Source organism: Clinocottus analis, unplaced genomic scaffold (genome assembly GCF_023055335.1).
Source record: "Clinocottus analis isolate CAN_PGR_092001 unplaced genomic scaffold, fCliAna1.0.p SCAF_7, whole genome shotgun sequence".
NCBI classification, from domain to species: Eukaryota; Metazoa; Chordata; class Actinopteri; order Perciformes; family Cottidae; genus Clinocottus; species Clinocottus analis.
The window spans coordinates 1,733,395-1,760,171 of record NW_027176229.1 but is presented as its reverse complement, the minus strand read 5'-3'; the positions used below and the strand labels follow the sequence as shown (position 1 = coordinate 1,760,171).

The window sequence follows — 26,777 nt, the reverse complement described above, 5'->3', positions numbered from 1 at the left end:
TTTTTGCTTTTTCGCAACCAGTTGCGGCGGAAAGACGGCGCGGCTTGAGTCCCGTTACCCCTAGTTACCATCATCACATAGCCCGGTCACGTTCCTGTGAAACAGTTTTCATTTCCACTATCGACCATGGGACACTACAAACTATGTCTGCGTTATGCTTGTTGTTTAAATACCGCAAATAAAACAAATGTCGGAACATCAGGCGCCCCGTGTCTGGGTTCAAACTACAATCCGTAGTCACACAGCTGTCTCCGGGTCCAGGACGAGTGTCTGGATGAAGCCGCTTTCAGCGCTCATTCAAGACCAGCAGTGACTGTTTGTCTGCCGTGCTGAGCGCTGTTCCCATGTTGCCAGTGTTTTATTTTACCTTGAAATAAATCACAGAGTAAAGGCAGACATCGCCCGACGGAGTTGCCATGTTCATGGCTTTCTCTCAAGTTTCCATCCAGTTACTTTTGCGCAAGTGAAAGACATTGATTTTCGCTCGGCGAAAAAGCTAAAGGAGATTATTGACGAGAGTGTGTCAATGGAAATGTGCCCACAACTCGATGTATCAACAGAAACACATGAGAACAGTCCTAACGCTCATACGCCGAGTGAAACCGAAGTAAGTTAGATGCATTATTTGAGAAGCTGGACAAGTTGAAGTACAAGCCTGTCTTGTTGAGCTGATAAACCCATATTCTCAATCATTAGTCCCACATCCAACAATAAGGCACAGTACAATAATCACAAGACACACCGTTTTGAACTGAAATTGTGTCTCCTTCATGATATAATGGTCATTTTTTTAAGAAGAGGGGCATAAAACACAGCAAAACAATGCCGTGCATGGACCCCAACATGGCCGCCAAAGCTTGTTGTGGTCACGTGGGTGAATACGCTCTATAGTCTATAACGGAAAAGATCACTCTTTTTAAGTAGAGAAGCGGCTGAGATAAGCCACGCCCCCTTTGTAACGCCGTGATTAGTCTTGCTGCTTTTGGTGTGAACACACTTCTTCTCGACGCGAGTCGTAAAAAATGTCGACGTGCGTCGAGAATTTTTTTGACGCGTTCCGTGTGAACGCACCATAAGAACAAAGAGCAAAGTGAAACTGGCGTCAAATTTCATGTATGTGCAAATGTACATAGCCATTAAAGCTGATTCTGATTTTACAATCTTTTCTTAAACCACACTAAGTATCTCACGATCTTTTCCTGAACCTAACTCAGTATTTCACAATATTTTCAGAAACCTTATTATATATTTACGATCTTTCCCTAACCCTAACTATTTTCAGAAACCTAATTAAGTATTTCACAATCTTTTTTTAAACCTAAATAACTAAGGTTTCTTTGCCTAAACTTATCCGAGTTCTTTCCTTATGCCGTTTGCATGTAGCTAGCTTAACACGTTGCTTTTTCAGCAAAGTGTATCAAAAAGTAAGTAAGTAAGTGAGTAACTTTTCGTAAGATATCATAGGATCCGTTGGACAGCTACGGTCAGGGCCATAAGTATTTGGGCAGTGACACAATTTTGCAAATTTTGCAAAATAAAGCAGTCAATATGTGGTGGAAGCGACATTTTTATAAATAGATGTTTTATTGAAACAAGTTTTGATTAAGCTTCAGACCTTTTATCTACTTAATTTGTCATGAAATAACAAGGGCCATCCAACAATTTATGAGGCAAGTATACAATTACTTTTGAGCCTCGGAAAATGTGGGAGACTCTTTAAAAATGGTTCTTTTTCTAAAACGATTAATGCAATAGTTTTGTTACAGCCATTGAATTAAAGCTGAAAATAAAAAATACTTCAAATTGTGTCACAGTCCAAATACGTATAGCCCTGACTATATATCGGGGCCATATGTGCTAAAATAGACATAAACAGATAAAAGCCGAGCCTGTGACCGATCCAGTCCAACTCCCCTATCAGCATTATTCCAAAAGGCACTCGGGCATGACATCTGTCAAAAGGGCTGCTGCAGGGGTTTGGCCTCATCACCAGGAACATGTTCCAAGTCAAATATTGTTGCCCTTGTGCATTGTGGGGCGGCGGCACCCTGTCACAGTTCCTCTTCAACCAGGAGGTGATGTTAACAACAGAACTGGGAAAATGAATGGCACCGTTTCCAAACAGGACGAAGAAAAATAAGAAATAGAAGAATATGTGGGGGCTACAACATACCACATGAACTCATGTACTTTATATGTGGTGATGAGGGGAAAGTTTTTTCTCTACATTACAACTTCACCAGTGTGTTATCGGCAGCAAAGATACATCCAGCACTTATACTCCAAAAAAAAAGGTTGGATCAAAGTGGATGACATGAGCCAGAGCTGCCCTTAGAGGAATACGATAAATGTACGGAGCAGTCTCTATCAAAGGCTTGCCTGTTTAAAGATCTTGATTAAAGCTCCTTGCATCCCCCCCACATCGCCCCGGCCTCCATCCCAGTGGAAATAGGTGTTCAAACATGACTCTGTTTTAGTTGGCTTGCCGCTCTGCTGAGAAGCTCCGATTTAGGCTTGCCAATGAGACTCCTGCAATCGGCCGGCTGTCACACTGCAGCTCAAAGAATTCACAGTGTTTTCCAAAGCATGAAATGCACTTCAGTTCAGCCCTGCAAGAGGAAAAGAATAATAGAGACTGTGATTCCGTTTGATCTCTGCTTTCCGTGGCTCTGAAAAAGGGGGGGGGGGGGTTGTGGTTTAAGACAACACTAACATTGTCCAAAGCAATAAGAGCAACGCTCTAGTGCAAACATGTTTATCTTTATTCACCCTTTTCCTGGCTGATATCAGACTTTTTTCTGCAAAGACGAGATGAGTAGATTTTGTTTTGTTTCTTTTTGTCATCGAGGGGTAAGATAAACGAGAGGGATATTCCATATTACAACCAGCCCACCACTGCGATATCAGCCGGGCCAGATGGTGGCTGGGAATTAGCAACTGATAAATATTGTCAAGCTGGAAGTACAGTAAACGGCACAAAGGATGGGAAGTGGGGAAAGAAAAATAGCCCTCAGCGAAATACTGGGGGATTCTGGCTGTGGTTTGCACCAGCCACTTTGGTAGCTAACTAAAGTAAATAGTTAAGGCAGCAGGTGAGTTCTGGCCAGCCACTGAGGTAGCTGTGGCCAAATTTTAGTTTGGATATGTGTGTGTGATTTGGAGGGCAGACAAAAAATGTGCTGTCGTAAGCTCTGGTAATCAACATAAATCATTTAGCCATTTGTGAGACTAGTGGTTTCTGTGCTGGATTTAACATTTTTAAATAAAAAGAGGGCAGTGTTGTGATGCATTCTTTCCTTCTTGTTTTTTTCTGATAGTAAAGTGTGCCTTTCTTTTCTTTCTTTTTATTTATTTATTTTTTCAACTGGACCAAAGTTCCTGCAGCAGGAAAATGTAGCATTTCCTGTTAGGGGGTTATTCCGAAAAATGTAAACTAATTGTAAAAAAAGAAAAGCATCTGGCCACTTGTTATTGACACAGCTTACGAAAGAATGGGAGTGTGAAGTGGAGGGAAATCAGATAACAGGAATTAGGCTGCCTTTTTCTGAGTGAGACACAGGCCACTGACAGAATTCTCAACAGCACCCGAAACCAGTCTGTACCCGCTCGTAAAAGTGCAACATGCGTGATCTGGCCCAAAGTTTCAGTTAAGAATAATTCTGGCAACGAGATAAAGGTGCGGGTCTTTTTTTTCCAGTTTGGATTGAATCTAAGAAAGAAAAACTATCATGACGTACATGGAGCGCACGGCCTGCTGATTAATGGTGTGATGGACACAAAGACCGCCACACCAAAGATAGCAGGTTGTTCTGTTTTTGTTTTTATAACTGATGAATTCATTTAGATTGTATGAAATTCTGGCCCTATATTTCTAAATCTCTCTAAAGAATGATTAGGCTGATCCGAGACCTGAGGCGTTATTACATTACAGCTAACGGAATTCATTTGGCAACATGTCTCAATCCCTCTTCCTACTTAACGCTGCATATCTGCTTTCAACACACGACAAATACAAAGGCTATATTCAACCACTAGCATGGTCAGTAGCTTTAAACTGTTTGTTTTTTTTAAATTTAAAAAAAATTGAAATTAAAAGAAAATAATCTAATAATACATTAATTTGTTTTAAAAAAACAGCCAAATGACTGGTGAACAGAGTCTACATGGAAACATTTTAACCTTCATAAACACCTCAGAAAATGCACTGTACTGTCGGTGCTAAAAGGAAAATTCCAAAATGGTACAAAAATGTAATGAAGAAGGACTGTGCCTTGATACGCCTCAACATTAACTCATGAATAACCGCCCTGAAGCATTCAAAATACATCGCAAACAAGTCTTCATCGCTCACTATCTGACGGGAGATAAATAGGTTACATATTGCTCTTCTGACAAATGTGGGCGTGCACATTTTCACTCGTTTGCCCTCCAACAAAGCTCATTAAAGCAAATTCCTCTATTGGTTTCAACACCTAATACATCAGCCTTAATTGTCAGATAAGTTCACGACGATACATTGGTTTTTTAGATTTATTGTAAATGAGCTACACACATTTTGTTTATTCTTCCTTAATTCTTAGGATAGAGAGTATACATAATGTGCATAGCCTTTAGTTAGTTCTTCTTCTTAGTGATTAATGGATTCCAGCTGCAATATTTTCTCATTTGTTCTGGTATTTTTTTTTAGCTCTTTTTGCCTTTTTTAAGATCCCATATTCACACTTTTCTTTCTAATTTTGTTCACCTGAAGGATTTAAGTGTCTAATAAAACTTGTTTTATTTAAGGTTCAATGCTTATATGACAAAAATAACATATGATATGCATACATCAACTTAATGAGAACAAACCAAAATGTATTTCCTTTGTTTAATAGCAGGTTATTCAAATGTACTTAATTCAAAATCCCCTTGTATTTGTTAATAGACTCAAATCATCTGCAATTGTCTCTGGAAGGGACCTCACACACGTGGTAATTAGCATTACAATGACATGGAAATATGCTGAGAATGTGGCCAGTCTAGAGTTTAGAAGCTTGAAAGTTAAACCATGAGCTCAAGTCTTTGGTATTTTCAGCAGGATCGTGAGTAGGAAACTCGTGAGACACACTGACCCGATGAGAAACTGTCCATCACTAGCAGCTGGTCTCTCAGGACATGAATTTAAAAAAAAGTCCTGGACTTGCCCTCTCTCTTGCAGGGAGGTGACGGGGCTGTTATTGGGCCCAAAGAGAAGGAGAGAAAGTGCAGAGGCTGAAGCCCGGATGCCTCTGGAGGACATGTGCACCGCTCTGAGCCGGAGAGATGCCGTCCAGTATTTACTCAGGTGGAATAATACACAGCCAAAGCAGTCCAGTGTGTGGCGATAAAACAAAGAAGATTCTGAAGAATGTGCTCCATATGTTGCTTAGAGCGAATAAGCATTAGCTGAATTCCCAGATTGGGTATCAATGTTTTGACCATAAATGGATTCCTTCACCACTACCTGGTTGGCCAAAAGGATTACATTGTGAACCTTGGCAGTGCTTATTAAAGAAAGAACCGTGGCGTCTCCATAGCCAAGTGTGCAAACAGATAACTGGAGCTGCCGAGAAGATTCCAGCTCTACTCGAGGACGATGGAGGGCCAGTTTAGACAGTTCCTGTTAGAAGCTCCCATTACTTTGATCAAGACGATCCTGAGCAGAAGCCAATAGTTGCTAGTTAAACAAGAAATGCGGTTTGTTAAAGTCTAGGGCATTTAATTGAGCCTTACAGGGTGTAAGCATATAGTGTACATGTGAAGTGGATGTAGTCACCGTGACGTCACCCACTGTTTTTTAAAAAGCCATGAGTTCAGCTTTTCAACAGTCCCCATCTTGTTTGTTTGCAACCAAAAAAGACACAAGAGGGTGGAGCCAAGTGCAGAAAGAAACAATTAAAAATGCACACTGGTAAAGGGGACTATTTCTAAGAAAATAGACTAATAAACACCCAAACCGGACAAAATCATGGAAGCACAAACAAAGGTAGCCCTGCCCTTTATGGTCTTTTATTGGATCATAATTTACTAAATGAACATTATGCTGTATTGAATAAGACTTGTAATTAGAGATTGAGACATAAATCCATGTTTACAATGTTTGCTGAGGGAATAAATCAAGAAAGAAGTAGAGTCATTTTCTCATAGACTTCTATACAACCAGAGGAGTTGCCATCTGGTGGTCGGTAGAGAGAATGCAGCTTCAACACGGGTTGGCACTTGACCTAAACCTGCTGAGTGTAATCGCCACCTTAATGTGGTGGAGGAGTTTGAGTGGCTCGGTGATCCTGGGAGCTATGTTGTCCGGGACGTCAGCCCCTGGTGGGGTCTCCTAAGACAAACAGGTCTTGGGGTAGAGCCCAGACTAAAAGCAGTTAAAAAAAAACATTGATGGAGTGCGACACAGGGTCCATCGTCACCTCGCCCGGACAAGGGAAACCGGGGCACACTCCCGGAGCCAGACCCGGAATGCGAGCTCGTCAACGAGCGTCTGGTGGCCGAGCTTTCGCCCACGGTGCCCGGTCGGGCTCAGCCCGAAGTAAGAACATGGTGCTACAGCCACTCCGTGGATTCACCACCTCACCTGGCGGGGGGTGATTAGGAGGAAAGGCTTGCACGATCTGAACCCGAACAGTGTTCTGTTGTTGGACTTCTGTGCTAGCCACGGTTTGGCCATAACAAACACTATGTTAGATTATAAGGTGGCTCATAAGTGTACTTGGTACCAGAACACCTTAAGCCGGAGATCGATGATCGACTTTGTAATCGTATCATCTGATCTGCGGCCGTATGTCTTGGACACTCGGGTGAAGAGAGGAGCAGGGCTGTCAACTGATCAGCACCTGCAAGAAAGACCCGGCAAACCCAAACGTGTGGTAAGGGTGAACTGGGAACGTCTAACTTAGGATCCTGTCCGGGAGGTCTTCAACTCCCACCTCTTTTCACACATCCTGAGGGAGGTTGGGGACATGGAATCCGAGTGGACCTTGTTCCAAACCTCTATTGTGGAAGCGGCCGGTAGGAGCTGAGGTTGTTGGTGCCAGTCGCGGCGGCAACCCGAGAACCTGGTGGTGGACACCGGGGGTAAGGGAAGCCGTCAAGTTGAAGAAGGAGGCCTTTCGGGCCTGGTTGGCCCTGGGGTCTCCTGAAGCAGCTGACGGGTACCGCAAGGCCAAGAGGGCTGCAGCTGCGGCGGTCGCGGATGCTAAAACTTGTGCATGGGAAGAGTTTGGGGAGGCCATGGGGAAGGACATTCGGTTGGCCTCAAAGAGGTTCTGGCAAACCATCCGACGGATCAGGAAAGGTAAGGGGGGCCTACCCATGGCTGTTCTTAGCGGGGGAGGGGAACTGCTGATTCGGACTGAGTACATCGTCGGGCGGTGGAAAGAGCACTTTGAGGAACTCCTAAACCTGGCCAACATGTCCCCTGGGGAGGGGGCAGCGCCTGAAGACTTTGGGGTGGGTGCACTCATATCCCTGGCAGAGGTCACTAAGATAGTTAAATAGCTCCTTGATGGCAAGGCGCTGGGGGTGGATAAGATCCGCTCTGAGATGCTGAAAGCGCTGGACATTGTTGGGCTGTCTTGGCTGACACACCTTTTCAGTGTCGCATGGGGGTCAGGAACAGTGCCTTTGGACTGACAGACCGGGGTGGTGGTCCCCATCTTCAAGAAGGGGGACCGGAGAGTGTGCTCGAACTATCATGGTATCACACTGCTCAGTCTCCCGGGAAAAGCTTTTGCCAGGGTGCTGGAAAGGTGGCTCCGACCGCTTGTTGAACCTCGGATTCAAGAAGAGCAGTGCGGATTCTGTCCCAGTCGTGGAACAGTGGACCCTTGCAGGACTACTGGAGGGGTCATGGGAGTTTTCCCAACTAGTCTACATGTGCTTTGTGGACTTGGAGAAGGCTTTCGACCGGGTCCCTTAACAGGTTTTGTGGGGGGTACTGCGGGAGAATGGGGTGCCGGACCCATTGGCACGGGCTATCCGGTCTCTGTACGCCTGTAGAAGGAGTTGCGTTCATATCCTCGGTAATAAGTCAGACACGTTCCCGGTGGGCGTAGGAAATCTGGTTCGGGGACCTCGGGATCGCCTCGCTGCTCTTTGCAGATGATGTGGTGCTCTTTGCCTCTTCGGACTGTGACCACCAGCATTCGCTGGGGCGTTTTGCAGCAAAGTGTGAAGCGGCAAGGATGAGAGTTAACGCTTACAAATCTGAGGTCATGGTTCTCTGCCGGAAACCGGTGGATTGCTCCCTTCATGTAGGGACAAAATGCCTGCCCAAGCGAAGGTGTTCAAGTATCTCGGGGTCTTGTTCACGAGTGAGGGTAAGGTGGAACGGGAGATTGACAGGCGGATCAGTGTGGCTGCTGCAGTAAAACAGGTGCTGTACCGGTCCGTCTTCGTGAAGAGGGAGCTGAGTCGGAAGGCGAAGCTCTTCATTTACTGGTCGGTCTACGTTCCAATCCTCACCTATGGTCACAAACTCTGGGTCATGACCGAAAGAACGAGGTCGTGGATACAAGCGGCTGAAATGAGCTTCCTCCGTAGGGTGGCCGGGCTCAGACTTAGAGATAGGGAAAGGAGCTCGGACATCAGGCGGGAGCTTGGAGTTGAGCCGCTACTCCTCCGTATTGAAAGGAGTCAGCTGAGGTGGTTCGGGCATCTAATCTGGATGTCTCCTGGACGCCTCCCATTAGAGGTTTTCCAGGCACGTCCAACTGGGAAGGCCCCGGGGAAGACCTAGGACACGCTGGAGGGATTATATCTCCCGGCTGGCCTGGGAATACCTCGGGTCCCACAAAATGAGCTGGAAAATGTTGCGGGTAAGAGGGAGGCCTGCTTCGGTCTGCTGGGTGTGCTGCCACCGCGATCCGACCGGATAAGCGGCTGAAAATGGATGGATGGATGGACACTGATTTCACATAGTTGCAAAGATGGTTACGATAACTGGTTACAAATTGGAAGTGGTGACATCATAGACTTCTAAACAATTTGATTTATTTTTCTAAGCAGGGCCCCCTGCTGGCCCTTAGAAAGAATGCATGTGTAAGGCAGTTCCCTTACTTTTATTTTTTTTCAATCAGAGGTTGCTGCCTAGACCACGCTCAACAAATAAGTTGCCATGTCTTGAAATAATGCGAGCCTGCAGCTGTAGTCATATTTATTTAATTTGAAACCCATGAAAACACAGATAGTCCTGATAGGGTTTTAGAAGAATGTTCTCAATGCAAACAACACAAAGGTCTGTTTGGTCGCTTATTCCGTTTTGCCAATAGAAGCTGCTGTGGCAAAACAGGTCTTTCCTGCATTATATGAAAGGTTTACATATCGATTTACCCAATTTGCACATCTAGATCAGTTCATGATTTGCGGTCTGTCTTCCTTCCGAACAGACATGTATTCTGTACCTCCAAATGGAAACGGCAGCACAAATCGCTAAAAAGATAAATCTCACAAACACACTGATCAGTCTCACAGGTTGAGTTCAGACTGTGAGTAACCCTTTGGCTTCCCTTTGTGATGCGAAGATGGGTCCAGACACAAGCTGGAATGATCTAATCACTGTTTTGGAAAAAACATCCCAAAGAGATGATGTAATAATGATGGGATGCAATGAATGCACTGGCTGCATCAATACAACAATATATTTTGTAATTTCAGAATGTGAGGTTGTAAATTAATTTGAAGAACATATGAGAAACACAATGTTTTTTTAGACACGGATATTCATCCATTACTTGATTTAAAGGTATTTAACTATATTTCAGAGTGTAGCTGGATTTAATCCAGGACCTGCTACACAAAGTGTTGATTTTGAGCCTAAGAAAAAAAAGGCTGCACTCAGCAGGTGCACATTCCTTCAGGGACAAGCCAGGAACCTTTAGGTAGTATTTAACATTGATGTTTAATCCTCCCTAACACATGGCACATGCACACTGTGTCTTTTCTAATACATGGATGGGAGTTGGTGGGAAAAAGTCCATGGAAAAGTCAAATGAAAGGAATGCAATAGATAACATGGCTGTAAATAATGATTGATTACAGCAATGGACAATTTCAACCTTACAACTGCAACTATTCGCCAACAGGGAGAGAGGCATATGGCCTTCAAAACAGGTTAAAGAAAAGAGCTAAACGCCTACAGATCACAGAGATGAGGACTTTGAAATCACGAAACAATATGGTTGCTTTAAAGCCAGGTAGTTCTTTAGTCACTGTCCTCAGACAACCTCATCCTCATACAACATCATCCTCATCCAACCTCATTCTCATACAATGTATGTTGATAAATCCTTCTTGCATGATATCTTTGCGAAAGGTTATTCCTCATTTTCTCTGTGTTTTCCTACGACAGTCAGTAACATGTGTAAACCAGCCTGGAATTTAAATAATTGCATGAAATGTCTATGGAGCCAAGCCAATGGTTCACTGTGATTTGCCAGTCTGCGTTCAAGAGCGGGTCTTCGCAAAGGGTCCATTAAAATTGTTGCATTACAACAAAGCCAACAACAAAACAAAGATTTTAGAATACATTTGGAAAATGTGCAAAGGGCGACAAGGATGTGAGTTCCTCTATCTAGTCTTTGTTGTCTGTCCTATTCTTTGCAAATTCCTCTGTGGCCGATTTGGTGCATTGAGAGACGGGGCACAGCTGCCATGTTGGCTCTGTGTGGACAAACATAACACAAAATGCTTCGGCTATCCATTTTCTTCAATATCACTTCAATAATCTGCTTTATCAATAAACCTTCAACGCTGTCAACAGTAAGGGCTCTGAAGGACTGTTGACGAAGAGCGATCGCAGTGCATCCAGATGGCCAGATGGCCTCTCCTTAATGCAAGACTTCCTTTTGTACCACTCTGACAGCTTTAATGGGATTCCCCATCTTCCCAGTGGCAAATCAAGCTGACGAATGTTTTGATGGCGATGTGTTTTCCCATTAGGTTTCTTAAAAATCCAAAAGAAAAGGAGAGCTTGGATTAAGTGTATCCGCTTCCATTCGCTCTGAAATTGGTCTAGGGGGCCGAATTATTTTTTGGGGAGACGTCTCTGGACAATAGCAGCTGTTCACAGAAGGTCAGGAGGGCACAGGAGAAACCATTACAGTGGGGCTCATCCAGACATTCAGTGGCAAAACAGTGAGTCTATTAGCGCTATTTACATACTGATGTTTGATTTCATGATCAACAAAACTTTCATTCGCCCTGCAACGACATCCAAATGGATCCAAATCACTGGATTAACTGGACTAACTGTGCTTTATTAAGAAATATATATATATATACACACACACATATACATATATATATATATATATATATACATATACATATATATATATATATATATATATATATATATATATATATATATATATATATACACACACTGTATCAAAGCTCTATTGTTTGCATCTCAAATGTATGAATCAAATCAATCTAATGTTATCTTTACAATAACACAAGGGCAGTTTAATATTCCTCATTTCTTTGCAAATCCCTCTGTGGCCGATTTGGTGCATTGAGAGACGGGGCACAGCTGCCATGTTGGCTCTGTGTGGACTAACATAACACAAAATGCTTCGGCTATCCATTTTCTTTTAATAGACTAAGACACTGGCCATAAAATGAACGTCTTGTTATCAGCCAAAAGTAATATTTCACAGTCAAATATTATGTTTTTTTTCTTAAGACCTGCAACTGTGAGAGAAAGTATAGCCAAAGTATTACAGCTCAGATGCACATGAATCAAGAGCCAATATAACAGAACAACGGGTTTGGTCGTTTTAGGGTATATACCCTGAAGTCTTAAGAACTTTAAAAAAAAAAAACAGATGCCGATCAGGTGATCTCAAATATCACAATGGTCACTTCTTTTTGTCCACTTGATAGATGGTTGCAAACCGTTGGGGGGCCTTATTCCTCACCTCTCCACAACTCTGTGACACCATTCAAGTCAAGGTCATACGATAGCTCTGCAGGACTCTATTCTTTCTAAAAGGCCGTCCACCTTGGTCGCGCTGCTTTGAAATCAAACTTGCCATTGTTGTTTTTACTGCCCATGACCAGGACAAAAGGGACCGGGCAGTGGACACACACACGGGCCTGTAATGCAATAGGGCTGGGAATTCCTCTTTAATTTCAATGCTATACTTGATCTCTGGGCTGCATGACTGACCACCTTATTATCTATAGCGACAGGAGCTTATCAATACAGAACTCGCTGGGTCCACAGACCAAAGACAAACACTTCCTTTATGCAGGATGTCCCCTCTGGCCATGAGACACGCAGCGCAGGCCAACCAGATAAATTCCACAAACTGAAAAGGGTGGGAGACCATTTACAAACCAGCAAATTAGTTTCAAAAAATGGCTTTAAAAAAGGAAAAAAATATCTGGAGAGCTTTTTTTAATGTCTTCGTTGATAAAAAAAAATTAAAAAATTCAATCGGCATTTATATTAAATAAAATGACAGGAAGTTGAAACTGTTAAATACAGACGGCTGTAAAATATTTTTGGGGCGAGAGAAAGACAGATGATCACGTATTGATAATAAAGATTTGCAAAAAACAGCATGCAAACGGTACTAACAGAAGTGTATTATGAAGTATATATGTCTTTGTGGTTTTGGTTGTTCTGCAATTTTTATCAATCCAATAGGGTATTGAGAATCATGGAATATGGTTTTGGTATCGAGTAAATTTAAAAAATCTTTCGAAAACTGCACAAGAAACTAGTGTATATATATACATATATATAAGTCATCCATCAACTGGAACAGGTTAAATATTTAACTTATGTATTGTCCTGCAGAAAAAGCCTATTTACAGTTTCTAACATGTGCTTAATTTTAATTTTTTTCTAGTGTTCATGATTCCTAACATACATTATCATGTTTCTTTCATAATTTAAAGGGTCTCACACTATGTATATGTGTGTATTTTTGAGAATATTTCATGCGCAATCCACCAAATCTTTTGAAAAATGCTTTGTTAACAATTATTTTTCCTGTTCAACACTCTTGACAGGCTGAAATGTGACTTCCATCAGTTAGCTCTTTTTCGGCTGACACAACAAAACTGATTTCTCTGACGGCGGTCCCGCTGCTCTGAGGAACGAAAGCAAACAGTCCCTCTTTAACGGCTGCATTGTTTTAATGACGCTCTCTCTTGTTAGCAAGTGATTGATCGGCTCCACCGGTACAATGAGGAACGGATTTATTAGCTACTTTAGGAGGAGTGAATATTTACTTTCAGGGTTTCATTACGCTCTTCGGTCAACATAATATGATGAAGGTAAAACGCATCGCCATCCGTCATCATTTCTTTGTAATGCACCATGGGTAAAGCACATGTTATTCACTGTACCACCTCATACTGTTGGTCTAATGTAATTCATTTAGTTTAATGAATGCTGTAGCGCTGATCTTCTCTCCGCTACAGTAATCCATGTTACTGTTACAGTCTATGCATTGTGCAATATGGTAAGATGCAAGCATTATGTCTTATGTCGACATATGTCTAATGTCGATGCATGTTATGTGACTCAGTGTTTTATATGTGCTCACACTTTTGCTCATATGTGAATTGGTTTTGTCGATACGTTACAGTCTGTTAAGATAAAAAATAATAATAAGCTGGATGCAAGATGAGTCTCCAGAGGCAGTGACTCCATTTTAAAAGGTTTACTCAACAAAAGGAAAGACTCAAGATTCATTCTGTGCTCAACTTGGGACAAGGGTCAAAATCTGTTTCGCTCTGCAGATGATGAACCTTGACTGAGGGATATTGGCTAAGATGTAGTCACTAGCATATCTAAAGGAATAATAATAATAATCAAATCATTTGATATCCCTTTGGTCCTATTCTTGTAATTTTGTTCATCAAGCCAGGTCAATATGACAATTCATCCGCCTTCTTGTCCTTTTTCTTTACTTTAGAAAGACTGCAAAGCTCCACAAACACACAGCTTTAAATTCAAATTGGATTGAAGACAAACGTTACCCCACAAAATGTCCACTAGTATGGTCCATTGAACTGCATGTTAGGTTGAACAGAACATGTTCCTTTCAAGAACATAATCCCACCGAAGCAGCAGTCTGGTTGTGGATTCATCTTTTGTTAAAAGACCTTTGAAACAAAGACAAACTAAATTAAATTGGGATATTTGTCAGTAATGTTTATTTCAATAGTAAAGCCTGTTGATATAACTGATTGATATAATTCGGCACCACTAACAAGTTTATGCTTTATATCCCGTTAATTAGGTAAAAACTGCTTGTTAGTTTGCTCAAAAACAGGCTCACAGGTTTCAAGGGAATTTTAATGGAAGGTTTGACAACAAGTGATACATTTTCTGTGCATATTTGTGAAAACAAGTTTGGATGCAATTTCTAAGATATGTGAGAACATTCCAAGACGGGCATTTCTGAACATGTCTGCGATACTTTGGTATGAACGACGGCTTTTACTAGAATTTGGCACATGGCTTTTATATAACTCATTTATTTTAATCCTTTTTTTAAAGTCTGTGTATGTCAGTTTGGGGTAAAGAAGCCTTCACATGTCAGTATATTTAATGCCTGATGCATAGCTGCTTTTTAACTGTGCACGTTCACAAGCTTAACATACATTTGAAGTGTTGCAATGTCCACATCGATAACCATCAGAGCCGTGCAACGCACTGAGAACAAACAGGGAGCAGAGTGGGTGGTGGCAGCACACCTTTCGGTTTCACATGTGAACCTTGCAACAATGGTTGCCCCTCAGGCATCCTGTGCAGGTGTGACCTGGATTTGATAAAAACAAAAAAAAACTTCACTTCTTACCCAGTGCAAATAGAGCCAAAGCTGCCCAGGTGCAGCTTTTGTTTGTGTGTGACTTTTGGCAGCGAGGCAGCTTTACGCAACAGTGGAAGCACAATGAGGGCAAGGCCTGAACACTGAGGGCAGACCAATAACTACAGCAAAGCCAGCACTGGATGCAAAACAGGCTTCACTTTCTAGTCTTCCTTTGCCTTAAATCTAAAGGGAAGCGGACGGGTAGGAGGAAGAGAAGGTCGGAGTCATGTGCTCGACCAATCTTTTGTCATGCTGTTCGGGGCCGATGAGACAACAGAAGAACCTGCTGAGTGTATTAGGTGACAGGTGTAATTTCAGACTGGCTTGAAAGGCTGAGCAGGACACGAAAGGAGAGACAACAGAGCGACCCCCATTGACAAATGGGACTGAAGACGACAATGAATATGTCATTTAATTTAAATGGGAGCTGATAAATCAGCTTTTAAAGTATTTAGGCATCCATTTTGCGCCCCATAAAACGGATGGTTTTCTGTGTCCTTCGGCACAACGATGAAACCCTCTATGATGAATGAAGTCGATGATACTTGAGCTCACGACACAGACGGGAAAAGTTCAAAGTGAAATAAAACAAATTGGGCAATTTCTGTGTGATTCAGATTTTTAATGCGTTAAAAATAAATCCTTTGTAGAATTCAAGTGAAAGGATGACAGGATTTTTTTTTTTTGATAAGTTGGCGGGTCTTTTGAAACAACGTCTATATGTTAAAGTATTTTTAAGAATGTTTTTCTTTAAATGTCAATCACAGCCTGATTAATACAACATTCAAATTTTAAAAACATAACAAAAGATGAAGTTATTTATGGTTGATGATGTATTCCCTTTGTAAAAACCTTTGATACTAATAACAAATTACTTGTCTTTATCTAATAAAGACTTCCATCAGATTTATGTTGTATGCTAAATAAGCACATATTTCATAAGATAATGCTAAGATACATTTAAATAAAAACATATATAATAAAAACAATTGTGAGAATAGTCTCCCCCTAGAAAATAATGATGTGCAAACATAAAGTAATTTTGGAAAAATAAGTGGAAAAACATGTCAGACTGCTTTGTGTTAAAGGCGAGTGGATGTGAAGACCTGGAGTACGTTAGTGGGACTGATCTCACGTTTGAGGAGCCATGGCAGATAGGAGCTAGAGTTATCTGCATCAAAAGGCCCACAATACACAGCAACGCCGGTTGGTCATATTATTGAACCACGCCAAAGATTAATACGGGAAATTTTAAACTTAAAGAGGATCTTAGGTGCAACAGAAAGCTATGGGAAGAAATCACAAATACTGTATAATTGTTTGCCAATTTGGGCAGATGTTAGTAGAAAAATACCAGCAAGAGACAATACAAATGTTAAAAATCAAACAGAAGAATATGAATGTAAAGTATGTAAAAAAAAAAAGGCACAACACATGTTTCACTGTATGTCTGGAATACATCTGCGTATTGTAAATACACCACTGAGGTCAAGCTTAGTCAGACTGAATCTAGATTACCTGTTACTTAGTTTCAAAGAGCAGCAGCATCAAGCGCACAAATGTGGGTTCAATTTTAAACAGAGTGGAGGCTCCTCGAAAGAAAATAAACATCTTCCTGATCCAATATTTCAGAAAAAGAAGCTCTCAGACGAAAAAAAAATAAGAAGAGGTGGGAAGGCACAACGGAATATTTTGCTTGTTTTTGATTAAGTCTCTTCTCCAAATGCAGGAAGAGACACTTTAGATCACTTAGTTTTTCATTGGTTTCTTTGAGAGGAAAAACACTGTACCTCTCAAATGGTTTAAGTGATGAAGGGCTGAAAGAAAGAGGTTTTACAGTGTACTGTTTCCACAGTGAAACATCCAGCAGGAAAACTTCTGGTGTTACTACTTCTGCTTCCCCCCTGTGCACTCCATGTGATCTTATAATTGCAAAAGCCCACAGGGGCAAGTAAGTAGAGGTCAAACAAAAATTTTTTTTTTTCACTCCAGCATCTTGGAAGTGAATTATTTGGAGTCTATCAACACATATATTCCCTGCAGAACACTGCTGAGTGCAACCCCCCAAATGGTACACATTCCATTTATCATGTAGTAGAGTCTATCGTAAGTAGAGACGAAGAATTATGTTAGAAGTTATGTTTGTGGTAAAAAAAAATAATCTTGGCCTAGTGCTTCAAAGGCTGAATTAAGCCTGCAGGCTTTGTCCATGAATCAAGAACTCCTCACTCAAGACAGATGTCCACACCATCTAGCGCCACTCATGAGTGAGACCGGAAGATAAGTCGCTCCTCCGTTTGGAGAGCAGCAACTCACTCCCGACCCAAAGGAGGCATTCTCAGGAGCTCAGACTTTGGATCCAGCTTGCTTCACACTTGGTTGCAAGCTGCCCCAGAGTGCACTGGAGGTCACTGTCTGATAGAGCCCACCACACACTCTCTCTACTCATCGGCTGCACCTGGAGATTCGAAGCCTTTTGCAGGAGTTCAGCTGCAGATAACAAACAAGGACTGGACAGCTGGCTTCAATGGACCCAGCTCTCTCTTTTCTCTCTGAAACAACTGACCTAAGCATCTCCTCGGCAACCTCTCACACTTGCAAATTACATGCGCCAACTCGTCAAATATTAAAGACATGGTCAGCAAAACTATGTTTTCCAACTGTGATGCTCTAGATTCCCTCCTACTGTCACTTATGTGAGGGATATATACACATAATATATATATATATATATATATATATATATATATGTATATATATATATATATATATATATATATATATATATATATATATATATACACACACACACACACACACACACACACACTTGCACAGTGTCTTTTCAAAATGAACTTGTGTCTTCACAGGAAGTTTAATCATTCTACAAAACAACTTTGTTAAGGTAAGGAAAAGATCCTAGGCCACGTTAACTTCACTAGCCAGTGCCTAACGAGTCATGTGACTAGCGATTCATGTAACTAACAATACTAACGACTCTGTGACTAGTCATTGCCTAGTAGCTCCTGTGACTCGCGGGACGTAGAACTAACAATAAGGTACGGTAAGGATGTTTATTGTAAAAACTGTTCCTCAGACTGTCAGTCCAGGTTTTAATAGTCCTGAATCTTCTTCATGAAGACAGTGGAATAAAGAGAGACTGACTACTACTACCATTACTAGTAGACTAGCCAGTGCTAGTGCTCCTGTGACTAGCAGCACATGGATCTAACGCTAATAGTAACTCTTTTGACTAGCCAGTGCCTAATAACTCAAGTGATCAGCGGCCCATGTAACTAACAAAACTAACGAATCTGTGAATAACGGCACATGTAACTGACGATACTAATGAACTTTGTTTCAAGTTAATCCCTAATGAGTCATGTGTCGAGCGACTCATGTAACTAATGATACTACTGACTAGCGGCACATGAAACTAACAATACCAATGTCTGTAAGGAGTGTCGAATGACTAACAATACTACTCTGTGACTAGCCAGTGCCGAACAGCTCCTGTGACTAGTGAATCATGTCACTAACAATACTAAAGACTCTGTGACTAGCCAGTGCCAAACAGCTCCTGTGACTAGCGATTCATGTCGCTAACGACACTAACAACTCTTGTGACTAAGAATTGTCTAAGGACTCACATGACTAGCAACTCATATTCACGTGAGCAGATAAGTAAAGTCTGACTTTTTGTTTCACACGGGCCATGAACTCTTGCGGCATCACTGTGGTGCGCTGCTCCTAAATGCTGAAAACGAGTTAAAAGCAGATTTGATGCCAGTGATGATAGAAATTAAGTTTTGTAGTTTAAGTTTCAGTGATTGTTTTGTACGCAAGCACTAACAGTTACATTTATATTGATAATAGGGCTGCAAAATGTTGCTGGGCAAGGTTTAATAAACTGAAATACTGAGTCATAACTTCTCTTAGGTTTGGCAATACCCCTGTACGACCCTTTAGAAATCATCTTGGTGGTGCAATCTAAAAGGCACACCTCGCACAAGGTAGTGGAGTTTGGTAAAATAGGTTTTGATCGGATGGGAGAGGGGCGGGAAGCTGGCTCTTCTGATATTTGGGGAGGAACAAGGGTGGGACCGGGGGGCATTTCCACTCAACTTGACACAGTATGGATTCTGTTCCCATCCTAATGGAATTGCAGAAATATTTGAGGGGAATCCCATTACGTAGGAATTGGAGTGGTGCAATAATGTACTCACGGTCATTTTCCCACTGCAGTTGGCCTCCTCGCGCTCTGCCAGGGCTCTCAGGAAGTTATCTTTGAGCTCTTTTCCTGCACTTGCCAGTGTCCTGGAAAAGACAACACTCGAACGGTTTGAAATGTTACTCTTAATCTGTAAAAGAAGAAGTCACATGAAGCCCAAAAGGATCTTTATGGAAGCTTTTCACCTTTAAACATGTTGTAAATTTACAGTAAGCCTACTCTGATTGTATTTCTGTTGGAACAAAACGCCTCATTGAAATGGAAAGGGAGCAATAACTTTGTGAATGAAAGATAGCAAGATATTTCCTCCTGTTCGTGAGCACAATAAAACATATACGAGAGCTTACAATGTTTAATTAATTTAAATAAGTTCAGGTGATGAATGCATGACATGCAATCAAAGTCTTGAGATACACTCAAGCTGCAGTCTATAGAGCAAGGGGCAGCTTCTTCTTTTAAAAAAAAAATACTTTTTAGGCTGGCCCGTTTCCATGGAAACATGCTCTTTAGGCACACACTAAATGTATCCGCACCTGAAAAAACACCGGCACTAATATTTGAACAGTTAACGCTGCAGTACAAGCAACAGAACTCTGGCTGGAGTCCAGCGTTGAATGTGCAAAACATTCAGGGGATCCACAGCAAAGTAACACGTCTGAGGCAGTAAACAGGTCATTGGGAAGCGCTCAGTTGTGGTTAAGAATGCAGAAGAATAAAAACAGTTTAAAAAAATAAAATAATAAAATAAAACTTCATTAAATCAAAGTTACAACACAGTGGAAATCAAGGACATTATTTCTATTGACGATATAAACCGATAAGCTGCATTGAATATTTTTGATTTTGAATTTCCTATGTGTGTGCAGATTTTTTTTTCACTTAGTTCCATCCATTTTTTTTATCTGATGAAGGCCAAGCTTTTATATCATTGAAGCCTTGCACTCCAAGGGCATTGTGAGAAAATCTGACCTACTTGCTTGAGATGGGCATTTGTTTAGTACCTCAGTCAAAAAAAATTCAACAAACAAAACACACACTGTAAACAATGCCTGTGAAATGTACTGTACTTGTGAGCAGTAACCTACTGGAAACTATTTACCAGTAAAATACTGTGTATTCATTCAAATATTACAGTAGCCAAAACTTTACTGTAAAAAATTCTAAAAACATAGTGCTGTGGGGAAATCACATTAACCAAGAATCTACTGTAAAAAAAATCATTGCACCCAAAAGATTACTGTAGAAAATCATAGTAACTAATAATCTACTGTCATTATATATTGTGTTTTTTTAGTTTTTTTACAGTAAGCTACTTGTCGATGGCTGCCAGTTAATAACGGTCAATTTCACAGTGCGTTTTTTACAGTGTAAGGTTAGTGCTGGGTATCTCGTGCAATTCTTTAATAAAATACCGGATTTTCAGAACCAATAACAAAGCAGTACTTCTTTTTGGATATTCTACTTTCAGAAATATGAAGGAAATTAAACTCCTTCCTTTATTTATCAAAAAGAAGACAACATGTACAAGAATGCTACACAGCTGCAAAATGACTTTGAGTAAAAGAAAACACTCTGAAATGAGCAAAATTATGATTTGAATCAGGATATTAAACAAACATAGAAAAAATGAAGAAAAATAAAAAGCCAGCTTTCGGTGCAGACACAGAAATAGTGCTGAGGTTCAATGTTGAAGCAATAATACCAAAAACCTCTCTGACAGACACCTGTTAGGTTGACCGCCCCCTCGTCATAAATCTGTTTCTTTTCCTGCTGAATATTCAAAACTACTGAATCCAGTTGTGTCGGGTTCACCGTCCAAAAAAATTCTGGTTCGATGCTTACGTTAACTTTCCGTACCCGAAGCACTTTAAAAAAGCCTTGACAGCCACAACAAACCAAAGCCAATGTCTGCTATTAGCTTAGATTAACATCACAGTGAAAGAGAACAGGATCCGAATGTTTAAATTGACTAGAATTTGGGGGAAAAGACTGTAATTTATACTAGTCGTTTGGCCAGCGCCCCCATAATGGAAGTCTTAGAGAAATCACACGGTGGTAAAAGTGCACGGGCTGCACATATTTTGGAGGCTGGAACCTCACTCCTTCTTCTGAGTGAGTGAAGGATTGCTGCTGGGTCACCGGGGCCCGAGGCCCCAAAGTAAACACAGGTGTTGAGGAGGCAAGTGACTGGGGTTACCCCATCCAGTAGCTAAAGCAACACTCACAGTCACAGAGAGTGAATAATACTTCAGCAGAAACACACGAGCCGCTGCAAGTTTGAGTTTCCCGTCAATTAACAAATTTCTTATCAAGCCTCATTTAAGAGGGATAACAAGAATTGCACTATTAAATTATGGTTATTAGTGGCTAATGACTAGGTATTAAGCACACTGATCTAGTTGTGTGGTTTAAATGTCTTGTTTTTGGATTGTGGTCAAGGGCAGGTGGGCCTGGCATGAGCAGAAAGGGAGCCACGAAGGGATTTCAACTGTCGACATCTGGCTCTTTAAAAAAAAAGTGGATTTTTCTGTACCACAGATATGAAATTACTGTGTGTTGTTGTCCAGTTTACAGTTTACAGGACAAATCAATCTGAATGAAGCAGGTCTGTGGGTGTCAACTGTCAAAGCTTATTGGATATTTAAAGCGGCGGCAAACAGGATTTGGTGAAACCAACCGACTGAAAAACCTTTTGAAGACTGCGTTGACGTGACCCAAACGTAAGCTCATACAATGCTTTGTATGACATCTTGCAAACTTACAACTTTCCTTGCGAAACTCCATTCAAGCAACAAAACTATTTAGATTGGCAATAGATTGTGAAATAACTAAATATCGTAAAATACTTTGTTAGGTTTAGGAAAATATTGTGAAATACTTAGTTAGGTTTCGGAAAAGATCATGAAATACTTAGTTAGGTTTAGAAAAAGATCGTAAAATACTTGGTTAGTTTTGTGGCTTTGGGTTAAAATATCCAAAGATGTGTCATTACTGAAGTATGCACTTGTTTGCTTTCTAACGTGACAAAAACGTCATTCAGATGCTGAACGGACTGCGACCTCCTGACTGTAAGATCACTTTTGTCGGAGCCATCTGCTCGCCCGCTGTCCTTATTGTTCAAGATTATGTGGATAATATACCGAGAAAGTTCTTGGGATATGTACGATTTAAAAGCGCATCATTTTTTCTCGTAGGTATTGCTACAAATGTCTGATGAGTTCAGCCTATTCAGTTACGGCGGCTGGTGGTACCACAGAGAGAACTACGGTGGACCTCAGGTAATGTAAAATCTGTGAAAGGCTCTTTCTCTCAGCTACTGTAGAAACATGCTGCAAGATGGCTGACTTTGTGAAGAAGGCCAGGTCCATCACAGTGCTGCTCAGTTTAGGTGCAGAGCTACCCAGTAATTTATGATCTGTTCCACGGACTATTCTACTTGCTTCACTCTTTCCATCTAATGCCAAACAAACTGACACAAACAAATCTTGGCACTTTGAGGGATTTACAATGCACAAAATGAGCACAACTTCCCACGCACCACGGTTGAAAGCGTCATGGCTGACGTTTTCACCCCAAAGTGTGAAAATGGCAAGCATGAACATTTTAGTCTTGAAAAAGTATTAATGTGTATCCTAAAATTAATGTTTGAACCCAAGGGCGTAGGTTTCCAGAGGGTTCATAGGGACTAGTCATGACCAAAGTTTGGACAAAAATATTTGCATACTCACTCGTCTGTAATAGTATCGAAACTTCAAAACAGATTTTTCACTACTAGTACAATACTATGTTCAATCCATGTCCATGTTTTCCAATGCGCCCTCGAGACAGCGAGGGAGAAAGTGGTGAGTCAGAAACACACTAAGTTACGCGAGTCGTAAATGCAGAATGAGAGCTGACAGTAGTCTGACACAATAAGCTACTAAAATACGTCAGGAAATAATAATGTCTCATATTAGTATTTTGTTTGGTCTCAGCATTGATATGGTTGAGCCTTTTGTGCTTTGTAGATAAGAAAATGCCACCAAAAAAGAAAAGAGATATCTGTTTTTTTTCACCACGTAAGTAGCAACAAAGAAGCCACATTATTGTTAGCTAATGTTAGTAATAGGCTAACTACTCACACAGTGTAAACCTGCTATATTTTGAAACACATTCAGAAAACTCAGAAATCGAGTGAAGGTGCAGTGCAAGTTGAACCAGCTGGACCAGCAGGGCTCCAGATGAGATCGTACTCATGGCATTTTGTGAAGAATTATCTTGAATAAGCAATGCGATAGAAGGACATTTGGGGAATCTGACCTTATGTCAGTGTTGCACCCTTAAAACAAACTGTCCACAAACACGTCCTTCTTCGGTTTGCAACTTTTATTAAAACAAGTCACAGGTTGAACACAAGCACACGTTTTGGTCTCCAGCTTGCATACTGCACCTCTTCCTGCTCTAATTTGTGAAAAGAGAGAGAGCGCTCTCTTCTACAGGGTGAGGACAATACTGTCCTCCCTTCAGTCAGTATGTGTACAGGTAATCAATGTTCTCAAACATTGGAATAACAACTTGTGAATTAACTTAAACACACATTTAAAGTAAATGATTAGAAATGGACAGTCATATTAAATCAGTAAAACATATGAAATAACATATTTCCACGTGCTATACCAGCACTTTTGGATTGTGAATTATGTGATGTTGAATAGAAAACAAGGCTGTGCCATAACATCTGAACCTATTACCTAAATGTTCTAAATTGCTTTCAAAAGAAATACAAATACTACTCATAAGGTCTACATTTATTCATTAAGGGATTATTTTTTTAATGCATTCACGAAACTCCCGTGCAGACGTAGTGCACGTTGAGGGAGCAGCAGCTGGATCCAGCAGGGCTTTAGGTGAGCTCTTACATTGATTCTCTGTGAGGTGTATTATCGTGGCTGACAGTGTAAACATTGTCTACCTGTTTTATGTGCATTATTAATATGTTAAAACATGCATGTTCAGACTAGGCTACGTTTTCTTTGGTCTATAGGGAACAGTCAGTTTGCGCCAGTGACCATCAAGGAAGTCATGCTAGACGGACGATATACATATCTTTTTGGAGTATCTGTATTTTCTTTTCTTTTGATAAGACATCAAAAGAAAAGAAAATACAACTAGCTAATAATTGCATAAAGAAGGAAAACACTTTATGTATAGCCTATTAAGTGCTGCAGAATAGATTTATTTGACATCTTTTAATATATTTTGTCTTTTTTCACTCCACAACTGGTAAAAGTTTCTTATATATTTTGGATATACAATATACTGTTACTGTATATTGGCATTTTTTTTACTAATTTATTCAACTATTTATAATGAGTATTTATTTGGTGCAGAATACTGTTTTGTATTTAAACTAAGGTTGTATTGCTGTTATGTTTCAATCAGTTCCAGGTTAAACAAATGTTAATATATTTTAATAAAGTTGGCCTGTTCGACATAATATCAACTAAGTTTTTTTTATATGGCGGGGGTCCCTACCAATGCGTAGACCAAACCTACGCCCTTGTTTGAATCGTGCCGTGGAGAAAGATTTCTCCATTGATATCTTCTTAGACTCGACACTAATCGTAAAGAAATGCACCCTCGAGGTGTTGCATTACAGTCAGTCAAGGTGAGTAATAGTTGAACACCTGCCATCAACACGGCAGTGCTGAGTCATAACTATGAATATGTCACACAGCCAGAAACTGAATTACAAATCAGTCGATGTGCTCCTGGGTTGTCGGGAGCTGATTCTTTGCATTACAAACAAGTGTTTATACAACGCTTTGTCCACCTCTGTTGTGGGTGAACAGCTGCGCAGCAACTATCCTCTGAGTGTGTTTACGCATGTATTTAAACAGATTCCAAAACCAAGGGGCCCTCTTCCTTCATCATTAGCCTCCTAAACTGATGTTTTAAAATATTTATTTCCTGTACAACACTGCCTAACCCGGCAGACATGTTCTGGATTTTTTATTTTTTTTGTTGCATTTCTTATATCTTTTAGCTTGGATGATACTATTGTGCAGATGTATGAACGTATAACATTTTTCCCGGGAGTTACTGCTTCCCTTGAATAATGACTTGTCAATTCAACAAGCCACCCGCAACTATTTGTTTCTTTTTCTCTCCTTCATTTGGACAGTTTGTGTATAGACTATATAATACGAGACAGTCAACAGAATCTTGATTTGCTAAGATTGCGCCACAATAACTTTGCATTTCAGTTTGGCAGCAACTTCACTGAAAATCTGCATTCCGACATACAATAAAAGTTGTTTTATTTTCTCAAAATTGCAAGTAACCAGGTTAAATATTGTGTTTTTATATTTTGAATAGTTTTTTGATACCTTATCTGACTAGCAAAACTTTTCATTCGATGAGTAAAAGTAGCACGTGTCCACGTTATTTTTATTTTTTTTAATGAACGTACTCCCTTTTAACTTACAGCACATCCATATAATTCTTTTGTGCTGAAGGAACATTTACCCACCAGAGTTGCTTCCCCAATGTAAATCTGTCAACTTGTGTTAACCTGGGGGTCGTCATCCTGCAGCCACGATCCAACTCTCTGCTGAACTCAAAGACTAATCCATTATCTGTTTGCACAGCTGAGAGGAGGAACTATACTTATTACAGGGAATAGTTAAGAAATCCAATATACTATAGCACGTTGCCCCCCGAGGCCCTGCTTCTGTGCAATTTCATCACTCTTTGCCAAACAAACTTAATCTGTATCAGGTTAACCCTTTTTGTCCCAACGTAATGAATGGAATGTCATTAAAAAGTTATTTGAGGTAAAATGGGATAGCATTCCTTCTTATTCTTAGCATTCGTTTAGTTTAATCAGTGAACGGACAAATTGTGTTTTTCAAAAGGAGATTTTCATTTTACGCCATGTAGCACATGTTGCGCTTTAAAATCTTTTATTATTATATTATTTTATTCTTTAGCTGGATCGAAGCTTTCATTCGCCTGCAGCTTTTGACAGGCTGGCAGATGGGAACTTTTAATAATACAATGATTTCTTAAGGAACAACAACACATACTGTACCAGAATATTTTTCCTCAGCGTGCTTGGGGAAAAAGAATCTTATGGAAAATATTTTTTTGGGCGGGCGGTGCGGACATCGAAGGAAATTCCACACAGCTTGACAATTTACTTTATTTTGGGCTTTTTTCTAAAAATCCTCTTGTCACCTCTGATTACAATGAGCTGCATGTATCAGTTACACATGTGCCATGCGTGATATTCTACCTGAGCTCTCTCTGTGTAATGTGGCCACGTTAGCTTTCGGGGGCTGGGGAAGGTTGCACGTTGCCCGTTGCCTGCGTGGTGGCTTTGAAGGAGGATCAAAGGAATCACTGTCATCGTCTTCATACCGAGCTCTTTTTATTAAAGCAAAATTAGATGTGTTCCATTTGGGGGAACATGCAGCGATGTAGATGACGGTTCAAACACAGGGATTTAGAAGTGAAATCTGATGTGCAGGTTGAGATCAAACCGGAGGAAAATTCAACATTTTGGAAAAAGGATATTTACTGCAATATAAGATTAAAGAACAAGCTCACGGCCCCTGTCTGTCTTGCATATGTTAAAAGTGCAGTTTTTCTTCCTTATCACTCATCAGCTTTAGGAGCTTGCAATGTGACACAAAGCAACACAC

At 40.7% G+C, this 26,777-nt stretch overlaps 1 protein-coding gene across 3 annotated transcripts in view; it reads right to left on the bottom strand.

The window, feature by feature from the left end:
* The window catches only part of cfap299 (cilia and flagella associated protein 299), an 87,491-nt gene that overhangs the window by 44,890 nt on the left and 15,824 nt on the right, over positions 1 to 26,777 (bottom strand). For all 3 annotated transcript variants that reach the window (XM_068566533.1, XM_068566534.1, XM_068566535.1), the window contains exon 3: positions 19,088 to 19,178. In XM_068566533.1, the coding sequence (XP_068422634.1) occupies positions 19,088 to 19,178 (91 nt within the window). The remainder of the gene's footprint in view (positions 1 to 19,087; positions 19,179 to 26,777) is intronic.